This window comes from Microcebus murinus, chromosome 11 (genome assembly GCF_040939455.1).
Source record: "Microcebus murinus isolate Inina chromosome 11, M.murinus_Inina_mat1.0, whole genome shotgun sequence".
Classification (NCBI taxonomy): domain Eukaryota; kingdom Metazoa; phylum Chordata; class Mammalia; order Primates; family Cheirogaleidae; genus Microcebus; species Microcebus murinus.
Genome location: NC_134114.1, coordinates 56249280 through 56264020, shown reverse-complemented (window position 1 = coordinate 56264020; position 14741 = coordinate 56249280). Strand labels below are relative to the sequence as shown.

The following is a 14741-nucleotide window of genomic DNA, read 5'->3' as shown; positions in this document are numbered from 1 at the left end:
AGCCTGGGCAACAGAGTAAGATTCTGTCTCAAAAAATAAATAAATAAAAAAAAATGGTTTTTGATTTTGATTAGGATAATACAAAATCTATATATTCCCATCTTCCTTCCCTCCATCCCTCCCTCTCTCCCTTTCAGTAGTGTTATATTTTTATTTTACAGTTTTCTTCATAAGAAGTCTGTGTACTCCTCATTAGATTGATACCTGTGTATTTGTTTACTCTTGGTTGCCAATATGAATAGTCTCCCTCATTTTGTTTGTAAAATTATTAGTGATATATAAAAACATTTAATATATTTTCTATGTTCTTGCATTTGGCCTTCTCAGAGAACCCTCTTTTTAGCTCTAATTGTCTTGACTTCCTTTCTTGTTGTAAATTAATAAAGCTAATACCTTTTTAAAGGTAGTTTGTAAGGTTTGGTACGTAATTCATAAAGAATCCCTTTCCCAAAAATTAGCCTATAATTTGAGCTTTATTTTGTGGTTACCAAAGTCTAGACTATTAAAAGACATGGTTAGGTGTGGTAGCTCATGCCTGTAATCCTTGCACTTTGGGAGGCCAAGGTGGGAGGATCACTTGAGGTCAGGAGTTCAAGAGCAGCATAGTAAGACTATGAGCAGCATAGTAAGACTGTGCCTCTACAAAGAAAATGGAAAAATTAGCTGGGTGTGGTGGCACACACTTGTAGTCCCAGCTACTCCAGGGGCTGAGGCAAGAGGATCGCTTGAGCCTGGCAGTTTCAGGTTGCAGTAAGCTATCATCACGCCACTGTCCTCATGCCTGGGACACAAAGTCAGACTCTGTCTCCAAAAAAAAAGACATAAAGAAAGATATATTCTGGGAATGAGAGAGAGGAAATGGGAATGTAGATATAGATATAAAACTCAAATAAATAGAATTATAAGATAGTACGTGGGAAATTCTAAATGAGAAGCATAGATTAAACAGTTCTAGAGGAAATTATTAATAGAATTGGTTGCCACAGTGGAATAGGTGTTAGAAGATGGCTCTAGCAAGAGAAAATGAGTAGAATTTGGTGATAACCATAGATAGAGGGTAGAACTTAGAAATTTGGGGGCATGATATGAGCAAAGACAGAGAAGGGAAGCCGGAGAATGTTCTGGTAATGAATAAGATCAGTTCACTTGGATAATGGCAATTGTTGTAGAACATTAGGTCAAGGAGCTTACGAAGGTATGTTAGTGCAAATTGTGAGGGCATGTGAATATTAAGTGAAATTGGTCTTTAGGCAGTCAGGAGCTTTTGAAATCTTTCAGTGGGACTGACAAGTGTGAAGTGGTAATTTTAAGTACATTAAACTGTCAGTGGTATACATTATGGATAGAAGGAGGAGACTGTTGGAAAAGTTCTCTGTGAAATGATCTTCAACCATGCCAAGATAGTATTAATGGCAGTAGAAAAGATTAACATAAGTGTACAAAGAAGTGCAATGGGACCTGGTTACTATGTAGATGTGAGAAGAGACCAAGATAATTCTGTGGTTTCTGGTATCTGGGAGAATTGGTGGAAACAGAAAATTCTAGCATAAATGTTGTTTTTATAATGAAAAATGAGTTTGATTTTAGACACAGCAAGTTTAGGATGAGAAAGACATCTAGTGATCTCTAGTTAAGATGTGGAACTCAGCTCAGAATTTGGGCTACACTTTTGGGGAATTGATCCTCATACATAGAAGTGAGTATCATGAGTGTAAATCAGATATTGTATTAATAGAACAATTTAGCCTGAAAAGATGGTGGTACACAGAACTTTGGTGGGCAGGGGGAAGAGGGTTTAATGAAGGGAACTTTGAGAAGTAATAATTGGAGAAATTGGAGAGAAAGAATTAGTTCAAAGTAGTATTTATCCATTCTCTCTTCCCTCTACCCATTGCAAATGTAGTACATCCAAAATCCATAAGATTTTGGAAAATAAAAAACAGCATAAATATTTTTAAAAAAGGATTTACAACCCAATTAGCCAGAGAAAACTATTGTTAATATTTTAATATATGTCTTTAATTACTATTTTTCTTCTTTATGTGTCTATGTATTTGTGTATTTATATTGATAAATGAGAGATGCTTATTCTTTGCTGCAAACAGTTGAGATAAGTAAGATTACTCAAAAAGAGTTCAGCTATTAATTAAATGGCTTATTTGTTGACATAATCTTCTAAATATTTAATGTATATAGAATTTTTCAAAATATCTATTTTGTTTTTAAATTACTAATTTAAAAGAAGGTTCTGTCCTAATATTCTGCTTTTATTCTTCAGATGATTGCAAAAGGGAAAAATGCATCTGAACTGTTTCCTGCTGTTGTGAAGAATGTGGCCAGTAAAAATATTGAGGTACTGGTTGATTTATAATTCTCGTGATTCCTTTTGTTATAAAGGGATCATACACTTTTCAATTACTTTGAAATACAACATAAAATATTTAAATATCACTAGATTTTTGTTATAATTAAAATGTCCTAATCTTAAATGTAAGTAAAATAAAACAAAAAGTAAACATAATCCTAGTTTTAGGTGTTTGATGGAGAATGTGAAAAGCAAAATTGAGATTGATTCGTCTAGATGAAAGACAGTAACTGATCAAGTTTTCACCTGCTCCTAGAAGCCATTTAGTTTAATTTTTATTGTGGGGGCTCAATTGTAAGATAGCATATGTCCTGTGAAGCAGGCCTAGTCAGGTATATCCAGACCTTAATGATTTGGTACTTTTGGGGATTTTTAGGACTTAGCCCCCAAGTACTCCACAGGTTTCTCAGATTACTCATGACCTGTACTAAGAACTCAGTACATATATGTGGATTTATTGAATGAGCATGACCCAGTAAAATACTGTTTTCTATTAGCTGGACTGATAAAGTCTAGTACTAAAGTTATATTTTCCCCCAAGCCCCATCTGTATTATAGAAGTATGGTTAATTGATAAAATTTTTCTTAATTTAAAGCTTTAAAGTCCCCCTCTCAAATAAAATTTAAAATGTGTTACTGCTACTATGTGTTTTGCCATGTTGTTGACATATAACAAAACAAATGAACAAATAACAGGAACATTCTGAGCCAAAAGACTATTGATACGATGACAGCTTAAGAGAGGGTACAAGGAAGATGGGTGTGCGATTCCATAAGGGATGCTAATTGTATAGTTTTGGTTTTATTTTCCAAGCATTGTATCATCATTTTTTGCTATTGAAATTGTTTCTATTTTGTGTAATGATACTAAATATTCAAAGCACCTTTGCCAGTAAAACTAACTAGAGAAAAAGAGAAAACGTGATCTTTTTGTACAGACCTAATTTATGTTCCTCCTGCTTAATTAGTCTTTCCCCAAGGATATGTGCTTGATCAGGACAATTGACCTTTTGGGAACAGTAGCCCTCCTCTTTGGGATGGAGTGCATATGGTTGGGTGAAGAGTACCTTGAAGCCATCATTTATTAAAACTGGAAATGGAATTAGTTTGGCATTGATGCAGGGAGTTTAATGTAGTACTGTTTACTCAATACCCTAAAATGACCCCATAGTCAATACCTTATATATCTTTTTCTTCAGTATGTCAGCATTGATTGACTTTCTATTATTTGTGACATGTGTAAATTTGTGCCGTTCTTTAATATGTTGCAGTGTCCAACCAAAAATATTAATAAAATTGATCAAGTGTGTAATACAAAAGCATATTATGTGTATATTATGTATTAAGGACAGTATTTATATACTATTGAATATTATAACACTTATATAGTGTTTATTGTTTTTCATATATTGCTGTAAGTACATTAATGAACTAATCCTCACCCTGTGAAGTATTATAATTACATATTAAAAAGTACCTGGAGTGTACATGTTTATTTTTTATAAGTCTACGCATATGTGTACTTGTAGCTGTATTCCTTTTTTCTCTACATTTCATTATTGATTAATAAAAAGGATCCAGCTAGTATGGCCCTCTTGTCAGTTGGAAATTGAGGCTTGATGTATAGTGTAGAGATAGAGGCTAGAGATTTAGGATTGAGAGCTATTTGGAGAGCTTCCTTGTAACTGTGGAAATGAATTCTATCCCAGTGACAGGGTAGAGGCAAGGTGAGAAGAGAGCCTTTATAGTCACCTGTGTTAATGGTAGCACAGGGAGGGGAACCAGCTGGTGGTGTATTATAGAAACTAGTGGAATGCTAGGGAGAGGTTGAGGAGTGGCTTGACAGGTTGGGGAATTGGTTGGGATAAATGAATAATAGATGGAGAAGAGGGAGAGGCACATTTAGTGGTAGTGGGGAACTGAGAGTTGAAAGGATGAAAGCGAGAGAACACTTTGAGAGTTCGACATACTGGCTGCAGAGTAGTTGTGGGTGATAATCGTGAAGATCAGGTGAGGCTTTGCAGGAGAGCGGATGAGGTAGTAATTACTATTTTCACCATAATTAAGTCTTCCAATCCATGAATATGGGTTTCTGTAATTTCCCTCTGCAGTGTTTTGTATGTATGTATGCTTTGTATGTTTTTGATGGTACAAGTTTTGCACATATTGTTAAATCTGTTTTTTAGTAGTTATTGATGCTATGTTTATTTATTCATTCATTTATTTTAAGTGTCATTGAGCTTTTGAGATGCTTGTAAAAATCAAGTTGTCTTTTTAATTTCATTTTCCAATTGGTCATTGTTAACATATAGAACTAAAATTGCTTTTTATAAAGTGATCATGTATCCTCACTAAATTCACTTATTAGTTCTGTTATTTTGTAGATTTCTTAGGCTTTGCTACCTGGATGATCATATCATGTGCAAATATAATTTTATGTCTTTTTTATTCTATATGTCCTTTATTTCTTTTTCTTATCATATTGCACTGACAATCTACATTGTGGTGTTGGAAAAAAGTGATGAGTCATCATTCTTACCTTGTTCCTGATGTGGAAAGCATTAAGCCTTTTACCATTGAATAAGATATTAGCTGTAGAATTCTTTGCAGAAGCCTCTAATGTTAAGTTTCTTCTATCTCTAGTTTGCTGGGAGTTTTTATCATGAATTAATTGGTAGTGAAATTTATCCAGTGATTTTCTGTCATTTTTGAAATTATCATATGATTTTTTTTATGTTTTCTTCATATGATAAACTACTGGGATTGATTTTCAGTTATTAAGCCTTTCTATTCCTAGGATAAATCCCTCTTGGTCATGGTATATTAATCTTTTCATATGCTGTTAAAATCAATTTGCTTACTTTTGTTAAGGATTTTTGTTTTCTTGTGATAGTTTTGGTTTTGCTGTCAGGGTAATCTGGCCTTATAAAATGAGTTGGGAGGTATTTCTCCTGTGTTGTCTAAAAAAGTCTATGTAGGATTAGTATTGTTTCATCCTAACTGATATATTTCATCCTTACTATGAAGCTTTCTGGGCCTGGAGTTTCTTTTATGGCAAGGTTTTAAATTATGAATTCAAGTTGCTTATTTGATGTAGGGCTGTGTAGGAAGTGGTTACCTAGCAGGCTTGGGTTGTTTCAGTCTTGCATATTTGTAAGAAAAGTCTGTTTTCAGAGCCTTGGCTGGCTGTGGTGAACTGAGCTCTCAGAATGTTCTCTTCTGAAGGTTTTGCATGTCTGTGGCCTTGAACAATGCTGTACCAGTTTGTCCAGATAGTTTTTACTATAATAACAATGTGATTTATGGTGAATACCTGCCTTTCCTCTGAGGTCTGGAGCTTCAGTTACTGATGTCAATGATGTAGGTACTGTATGCCTACCCAACTTAAATAAAAACCCTGGACTTTCTGTTTTAAACTTTCCACATGTCAACTTACATTGTTGCTGACAGAATTAAGTAGAACTCTTGGAAGTTTACACCTCAGTTTCCTCTGGACTTCACCCTATGCTCTTTTCCTTTTGCTCATTTTACTGTGTATCTTTTTGGTGTAATGAACCATAACATGACTATAACAACTTTATGAGTCTTGTAAGTTCGTTTAGCCACTCATCAAGCTGGAGAGTGGTCTGAGACGGTGGACCCCTACCACAGGGCTATTTATATTTTTTATTTCTTCTTGGATCTGGTTTGGTAGTTTATTTTATTTAAGAAATGTATCCATTTTATCGATTATCAGTTTATTGGTATAAAGTTCTTCATGCTATTTCTTTAATATCCTTTTAATGTCTGTAGGATCTGCAGTGATGTTTCTTCTTTCATTCCTGATAATGGTAAATTTTGTTTTCTCTATTTCTTGATCAGTTTAGCTAGAGGCTTATTAATTTTATTGATTTTTTTTGAAAAGACTAGCTTTTGGTTTTATCAATTTTGTTTTCTCTATTTTCTTTTCTTTTCCTTTCCTTTCCTTTCCTTTCCTTTCCTTTCCTTTCCTTTCCTTTCCTTTCCTTTCCTTTCCTTTCCTTTCCTTTCCTTTCCTTTCCTTTCCTTCCCTTTCCTTCCCTTTCCTTCCCTTTCCTTCCCTTTTTCCTTCCCTTTTTCCTTCCCTTTTTCCTCCCTTTTTCCTTCCCTCTTTCCTTCCCTCTTTCCTTCCCTCTTTCCTTCCCTCTTTCCTTCCCTCTTTCCTTCCCTCTTTCCTTCCCTCTTTCCTTCCCTCTTTCCTTTCCCCTTTCCTTTCCCCTTTCCTTTCCCCTTTCCTTTCCCCTTTCCTTTCCCCTTTCCTTTCCCCTTTCCTTTCCCCTTTCCTTTCCCCTTTCCTTTCCCCTTTCCTTTCCCCTTTCCTTTCCCCTTTCCTTTCCCCTTTCCTTTCCCCTTTCCTTTCCCCTTTCCTTTCCTTCCCTTTTTTTTGAGATACAGTCTCACTCTGTCACTGTGGTGTCAGCCTAACTCACAGTAACCTCAAACTCCTGGGCTCAAGCAGTCCTTCTGTTTCAGCCTCCCAAGTAGCTGGGACTACAGGCATGCACTATGATAACTGGCTAATTTTTCTATTTTTAGTGGAGAGCTCAGGATGGTCTAGAACTCCAGAGGTTGAGCAATCCTTCTGCCTCAGTCTCCTAGAGTATTAAGATTATAGGCATGAGCCACCACCCCCAGCCCTCTTTTCTCTATTTTCTGTCATTGCTTTTTTTTTTTTTTGCTTAATTATTGACTTTTGTTTTTATCTTTTATATTTCATCTTTCTACTTAATTTGGCTTTGATTGTTCTTTTTCTGATCACTTGAGTTGGGAACTCACATCAGATCTTATTGTTAATGTAAACCTTTAATACTATGTATTTTTCTCCATGGTTTCCTTTAGTTGCATTCCCAAATTTTAATTTTCATTGTCATTTAGTTAGATGTATTTTCATTGTCATTTAGTTAAAATATTTTAAATCTTATGATTTCTTTTATAACTCATAGATTATTTAGAAGTATGTTGCTTAATTTCCAGATATTGAGGAGAAGGTTATGTTAGCTATCTTATTTTCATTATAAAAATATACTTCCGTTTTAGTCAGAAAACATGCTTATTTTGTTCTGTTAAAATTAATGAAGACTTGTTTATAGCTCATTATATACTTCTTTTTGGTGTTCACACCATATGCAGTTAAACAGAATATGTATTCTGCTAATGTTAGAGATAATGTTCTTTAAATGTTACTTAAGTAAATGTGATTAGTAATATTGTATAAATTTTTAAGATGTTTTTACTGACCTTTGGTGTAGTTGTTTTACCAATAGGTGAGAGAGGGATTTTAAATCTCCCAGTCATAATTCTGAAATCTTTTGTTTATTCCTTTAATTCAGTCATTTTTTGCTTATATTTTAAAGTATTCTTCTTAGATACAACTCTTTCTGGGTTTTCCTGATGAATTGATGCTTTCATCCTAAAGCAAAGCCCTTCATTATCTCATTTAATGCTTTTTTTGTCTTAAAGTATATTTGATTTGTTATTAGTATCAGCACTTGAGCTCTCTCTTCTCTTTTTATGATTTATCTATCTTTTTGCTCGTGTCTATTTGCTTTCAGCCTGTCCTTATATCTACTATGCATCCCTTGTTGACAGCATATAGTTGCAGCTTTCCCCATGTGCCATTCTGTCAATTTCTGTCTTTCAGTTGGAGTGTCTATTCTGTTAATGCTTAATATAATTATTGATGTATTTGGATTTGAGTCTATTATCCTATTTCTTTTCTATTTGTCTCCTTTTTGTTCTTTGTGTTTTCCTCCTTTTTTTGGGTTATTTGAAAAATTTTTAAATCTCGTTTTAGTTTTTCTGTTTTTAGCTTGAATTAGTTGTTTTTAAAATGTTGCTGTATACATCCTTGATTTTTTCAGTCCAGTTATATTTAATATTGTACCTCATTGTATAAAACAGAAACTTTGCAGCTATGTGTATCCATATTCCTCCTGTTTTTAAACCAATGGAAAAAGGTATCATGCTCATGGATTGCTAGAATCAAAATTGTTAAAGTGTCTAAACTACCCAAAGTGATTTAGAGATTCAGTGCAATCTCCATCAAAATGCCAACATTATATTTTACAGATCTAGAAAAAATAATTCTATGCTTCATTTGGAACCAGAAAAGAGCCCGAATAGCCAAAGAATCTTAAGCAAAAAGAACAAATCTGGAGGCATCACATTACCAGACTTCAAACTATACTACAAGGCTGTAGTAACCAGAGCAGCATGGTATTGGCACAAAAATAGAGACATAGACCACTGGAACAGAACCCAGAACCCAGATATATAACCATCTACATATAGCGAACTGATCTTTGACAAAGCAGACAACAGTTTATACTGGGGAAAAGAAACCGTATTCGATAAATGGTCCTGGGCAAATTGGATAGCCACGTGCAGAAGAATGAAACAGGATCCGTATCTCTTACCACTCACTAAAATTAGTTCATTATGGATAAAAGACTTAAATGTAAGGCATGAAGCCATGAGAATTCTAGAAGAAAATGTTGGAAAAACTCTTCTAGATATCGCCGTAGGGAAAGAATTTATGAAGAAGACCCCAAAAGCAATCACAGCAACAACAAAAATAAATGGGACTTCATTAAATTAAAAGGGTTTCTGCACAGTTAAGGCAATAATTAACAGAGCAAATAGACAAACTACAGAATGGGAAAAGATATTTGTGAGCTATGCATCTGATAGACAGCTAATAACCAGAATCAACAAAGAACTCAAGGAAATCAGTAAGTAAAAACAATCCCATTAAAAAGTGAGCAAAAGACAAAAACTACATAATGAGGAGGAAATGGACAAAGTCCTGGAACCATACAACCTCCCTAACTTCACCTAGGAGGTAATTGAATTCCTGAATAGACCAATCTCAAGCACAGATATTGGACCAGCAATTAATAACCTTCCAAAACGGAAAAATCCTGGACCAGATGGCTGCACTTCAGAGTTTTACCAAACATACAAAGAACTCATACCTATACTACAGAAATTACTCCACAATATTGAGAAAGATGGTATCCTTCCTAACTCATTCTATGAAGCCAATATCACCTTGATACTAAAGCCAGGAAAGGACACAACAAAAAAAGAAAACTATAGACCAGTATACCTCACGAATATAGATACAAAAATCCTAAACAAAATTTTAGCAAATCAAATTTAGCAGTATATAAAGAAAAAAAAAATTCACCATGACCAGTTGGGCTTTATACCAGGGATGCAAAGGTGGTTCAACATACACAAATCTATAAATGCAATTTGCATCACAAATAAAAGCAAGAACAAAGACCACATGATTCTCTCAATAGATACAGAAAAAGCATTTGACAAAGTCCAGCACACCTTTATGATAAAAACTCTTAACAAAATAGGCATAGATGGGTCATACCTTAAAATTATCAAGGCCATTTATGATAAACCCACAGCTAATACCATACTGAATGGGGAAAACTTGAAACCATTCCCACTTAGAACCAGAACCAGACAAGGTTGCCCACTATCTCCACTTCTATTCAACATAGTGCTGGAAGTTCTTGCTAGAGCAATTAGACAAGAGGGGAGTTAAGGGTGTCCAAATGGGGACAGGTGAGATCAAACTCTCACTCTTTGCCAATGATATGATATTATATCTAGAAAACCCCAAGGATTCAACCATGAGACTCCTGGAATTGATAAATGAATTCAGTAAAGTCTCAGGATACAAAATCAGTACATACAAATCAGAGGCATATATATACGCCAATAACAGTCAAGCAGAAATTAAAATAAAAAATGTAGTACATTTTACAATAGCCTCAAATAAAATTAAATATCTAGAAATATATTTAATGAAAGAGGTGAGAGACATATACAGGGAGAAGTATGAAACACTAAGAAAGAAATTGTAGAAAATGTAAACAGATGGAAAAATCTACCTTGCTCATGGATTGGTAGAATCAACATTGTTAAAATGTCCATACTACCAAAAATGATCTACAGAATTAATATAGTCCCTATCAGAGTACCATCATCATTCTTTACAGATCTAGAAAAATAATTCTATGCTTTGTATGGAACCAGAGAAGACCTCATGTAGCCAAAGCAATCTTAAGTAAAAAGAACAAACTTGGAGGTATCAGACTACCAGACTTCAAACTGTACTACAAGGCTATAGTAACTAAAACAGCATGGTACTGGCACAAGAACAGAGATACAGACCTTTGGAACAGGACTGAGAATCTAGAGATGAAACCATCCACATATGGTAATCTAATCTTTGACAAAGCAGACAAAAATATACACTGGGGAAAAGAATCTCTTTTCAATAAATGGTGCTGGGAAAATTGGATAGCTACATGCAGAAGATTGAAACTGGATCCCCACCTCTCACCTCTTACAAAAATCAATTCAAGATGGATAACAGACTTAAACATAAGGCATGAAACCTTAAGAATGCTAGAAGATGATGTTGGGAAGACCCTTTCAGACATGGGCCTATGCAAAGAATTTTGAAGAAGACCTCCAAAGCAATCACAGCAGCAACAAAAATAAATAAATGGAATCTGGCCTCAATGATCCTCCCACCTCAGCCTCCCAAAGGTCTGGGATTACAGGCATGGGCCTTTCTGTGATTTCCCTACTTTCTTCATGGCCATGGCTTTCCTGGGTTTAGTTTTTTGGTTCCTTTGGCTGGAGACTGGTTTGTTCATCAGTGCCTCTAGTTGTGCTTCATCAAGCACTCACAGAGCCTCGGGCAGAAAGCCATGAAAATGGGGCATTTATTTAATATATGAAGTGCTTTCTTATCTTCTTTGATCATATACTTCTTATCAGAGTCAGTTTGTTTCCGTTTCATTGCCAGGTCTTTAGTGCTTTTTGTAATACGTCCAGGTGTTTTAGTTTTCTGTGGGAGACTGTTTCCAAAATTACCAAAAGTTCTGTCATCTTCTAAAGAGATTTAAAAATGAGCAAAAAGAAAAAAAGTCTTTTCTGTATTTCTTTGTGTTTACCAATTCTGTCCCTCTTCATCCCTTTCTATAGGTCCAGATTTCATATTTGTATCATTTTTCCTTATAACTAGAGGACTTCTTTTAACATTTTTTCTCTTTTCTTTTTATTTTTCTTGTTTAATTTTTAAATATATGTATACATTTTTATTCACCTTTAACATTTCTTATTCTTCTGGTAATGAATCTTCTCAGTTTTTGTTTTAAAAAGTCTTTATTTTGCCTACACTTTGGTAACACTTTTGCTGGGTAATAACTTATAGGTTTAGAGTCCTTTTCTTTCAGTATTTAAGAAAAATTTCGTTGTTTTCTGGCCTTCATGATTTCTGATGACAAGTCTTCTGTCATTCTTATCTTTGTTTCTTTGTGTGTAATGTGTCTTTTTTCCTCTGGTTTTAAGATTTTCTCTGTATCACTGGTTTTGAGAATTTTTATTATGATATGTCTTAACATGGTTTTCTTTAGATTTTTCTGTTTGGGGTTTATTGAGCTTATTACATTTATGGGCTTATAATCTTAAAATTTGGAAAAATTTCAGCCATTATTTTTTCAAACATAATTATTTTTCTCTCTTCAGTTCTTTTGGCACTTCAAGTACATATATGATAGAGTTTTAATAGTACTCTAATACGGTGTTCACTTTTTTCCTAGTCCTTTCTGTCTGTGCTTCACTTTGATATCTTTCAGTTCTCTCCTCATTTATATTTTTCTCTACCTTCTTGGACATATGGAGCATATTTAAGATAGCTGTTGTAATGTCTTTCTTTTGCTTCTATTGTTTTGTCATTTTGATTCTTTTTTTTAAATTTTTTTATTTTTATTTATTTATTTTTGAGACAGAGTCTCCCTTTGTTGCCCAGGCTAGAGTGAGTGCCGTGGCGTCAGCCTAGCTCACAGCAACCTCAAACTTCTGGGCTCAAGCAATCCTGCTGCCTCAGCCTCCCAAGTAGCTGGGACTACAGGCATGTGCCACCATACCCGGCTAATTTTTTCTATATATTTTTAGTTGGCCAATTAATTTCTTTCTATTTATAGTAGAGACGGGGTCTCGCCCTTGCTCAGGCTGGTTTCAAACTCCTGACCTCGAGCAATCCGCCCACCTCGGCCTCCCAGAGTGCTAGGATTACAGGCATGAGCCACCGTGCCCGGCCATTTTGAGTCTTTATAGAGTGGATTTTCTTGTGGTTATGATTCATATTTCCCTGATTTTTAAAGTGTCGGTATTAAATTTTAATTGGATCCTGAACCTTATGAATTTTATGTTGTCAGTTGCTGGATTTTGTTGTATTCCTTTAAATTGTGTTAGGTATTGTTGTGGTATACAGTTAATCATGTGAAATGCTTTGATTCTCTCAGAGCATGCTTTTAAACTTTATGAGGGTAGGTACAGAAACACTTGGTCTATGTATGAATTGAGTCCCATTACTAAGGTAATGTCTTTCTTTGATTCTGCTTGATGATCTATGTATTATACATTTTCTCTGTGACTGTTAGGAACATGTTCTATCACTAGGATTCTGTGATCTTTGAGATCTCTTTTGCCTACTTCTTTCCAGTGGTTTTTTTCCTCTGGCCTCAGGTAGTTTCATCTGTAGGTCAGTACTTAGCCTAAGAGTTGATGGTAGCCCTCTGCAGAGCACTTTTGTGTTTTCACATTTACATGTGTGTGCACATGTGTTTTCTTCCTCTCTCTCTCTCCTCTCTCTGTCATCTCTCATCTTTGAGATGAGACTGTTTTTAAAGCCTTAAAATATGTGAAATGTTAATGATCAAATGAAAACATTAACATCAGTTTTTCCTGCATTCCATACAGAAGTTTCAATTTATAACTGGTAACATACTTGAAAATTCTCCTCCTCTATAACCTCTACATCAGTTTTGTAACAGTATCTTATAGTACTTTATAGTCCAAATATACCAAGTGAGCCAGCTATCATTAATGATTTTATAATTAATGCTTAAGTATTTTTAGTTTAAAAACAAGGCATTTTCTAATGAAAAGATTACTTAAACACATGACATATAGAGTAAATATCACAATCATGAACTGAGAGTAGTGGTAGAGTTTTTTAAGTAGTGCAGTATGATCAGCTGGGTCACATTTCAGCTATATAATTAATACATTACTATAATTACAGAGACAAAGCTGATATGAAGTAGACTCTTAGCTATTATTTTAACACAGGGCAATGGATTGGGTATTATGTCTCCAATAAAACTTTTCTTCATGTAAAGTAGATCATTAGTTTAAAAAATCTTGCATTTACATATTCAAAATCTATTAAAGTAAATGTGAAGTATATATGGTACAATTTCTAGAATATACATTTCCATATATAAAATGAATTATTTTCCCATTATCTTTTTTTTTTTTTTTGAGACAGTCTCGCTTTGTTGTCCAGGCTAGAGTGAGTGCCGTGGCGTCAGCCTAGCTCACAGCAACCTCAAACTCCTGGGCTCGAGTGATCCTTCTGCCTCAGCCTCACGAGTAGCTGGGACTACAGGCATGCGCCACCATGCCCGGCTAATTTTTTATATATATATCAGTTGGCCAATTAATTTCTTTCTATTTATAGTAGAGGCGGGGTCTCGCTCTTGCTCAGGCTGGTTTTGAACTCCTGACCTTGAGCAATCCGCCCGCCTTGGCCTCCCAAGAGCTAGGATTACAGGCGTGAGCCACAGCGCCCGGCCCCATTATCTTTTTTATTGAAATAATTTATACAGTCATATACCACATATATGAAGGTGGTTCCATAAGATGATACTGTATTTTTACTGTACCTTTTCAATGTTTAGATATATTTAGGTACACAAATACTTAGATTGTGTTGCCTACAGTATTCAGTACAGTCACATGCTGTACAGGTTTGTAGCCTAAGAGCAAAAGGCTATACCATTGAGACTGAGTGTGTAGTAAGGCATACCATCTAAGTTTCTGTAAATACACTCTGTCATGTTCCCACAGTAATGAAATCACCCAGTGATGCATATCTCAGGACATATCCCTGTTTTTAAGCAACACATGACTGTTTTATAGAATTCCAAAGAAACGTCCTTTAAACCTACTCTTTTTCAAGGTAAATTTTAAGTATACTTCATTTTTTATTAGATAGTAAATGCATTATATGTCATAGAGATGACTTTTGCTATAAACTCAGACTACTTTGGGTAAGCCAAAATCAAAACACTTGTATCCTTTTTGCCAATTTATGAACTAGATTAAATTAATATTGAACTTAAGTAACTTGATAAACATACTTTCTTTCCATGATACCAATTAATGGGAGAAATCTATGTAGTATTTATAGTTTTACTCATTAATTTGTTGATATTTTAAAACACTATGTGCTTGTTAACCATCTATAATTCTGAAT

General features: G+C 34.6%; 1 protein-coding gene across 5 annotated transcripts in view; it reads left to right on the top strand.

Moving 5' to 3' along the window:
- AP3B1 (adaptor related protein complex 3 subunit beta 1) overlaps positions 1-14741 on the top strand; it is a 227706-nt gene that overhangs the window by 24772 nt on the left and 188193 nt on the right. For all 5 annotated transcript variants that reach the window (XR_012921698.1, XM_012766761.2, XM_076008138.1 and 2 more), the window contains exon 3: positions 2279-2353. Coding sequence is in view for 4 of the 5 variants with exons in the window: in XM_012766761.2 (XP_012622215.2) it covers positions 2279-2353 (75 nt within the window). In the remaining variant the exon portion in view is untranslated. The remainder of the gene's footprint in view (positions 1-2278; positions 2354-14741) is intronic.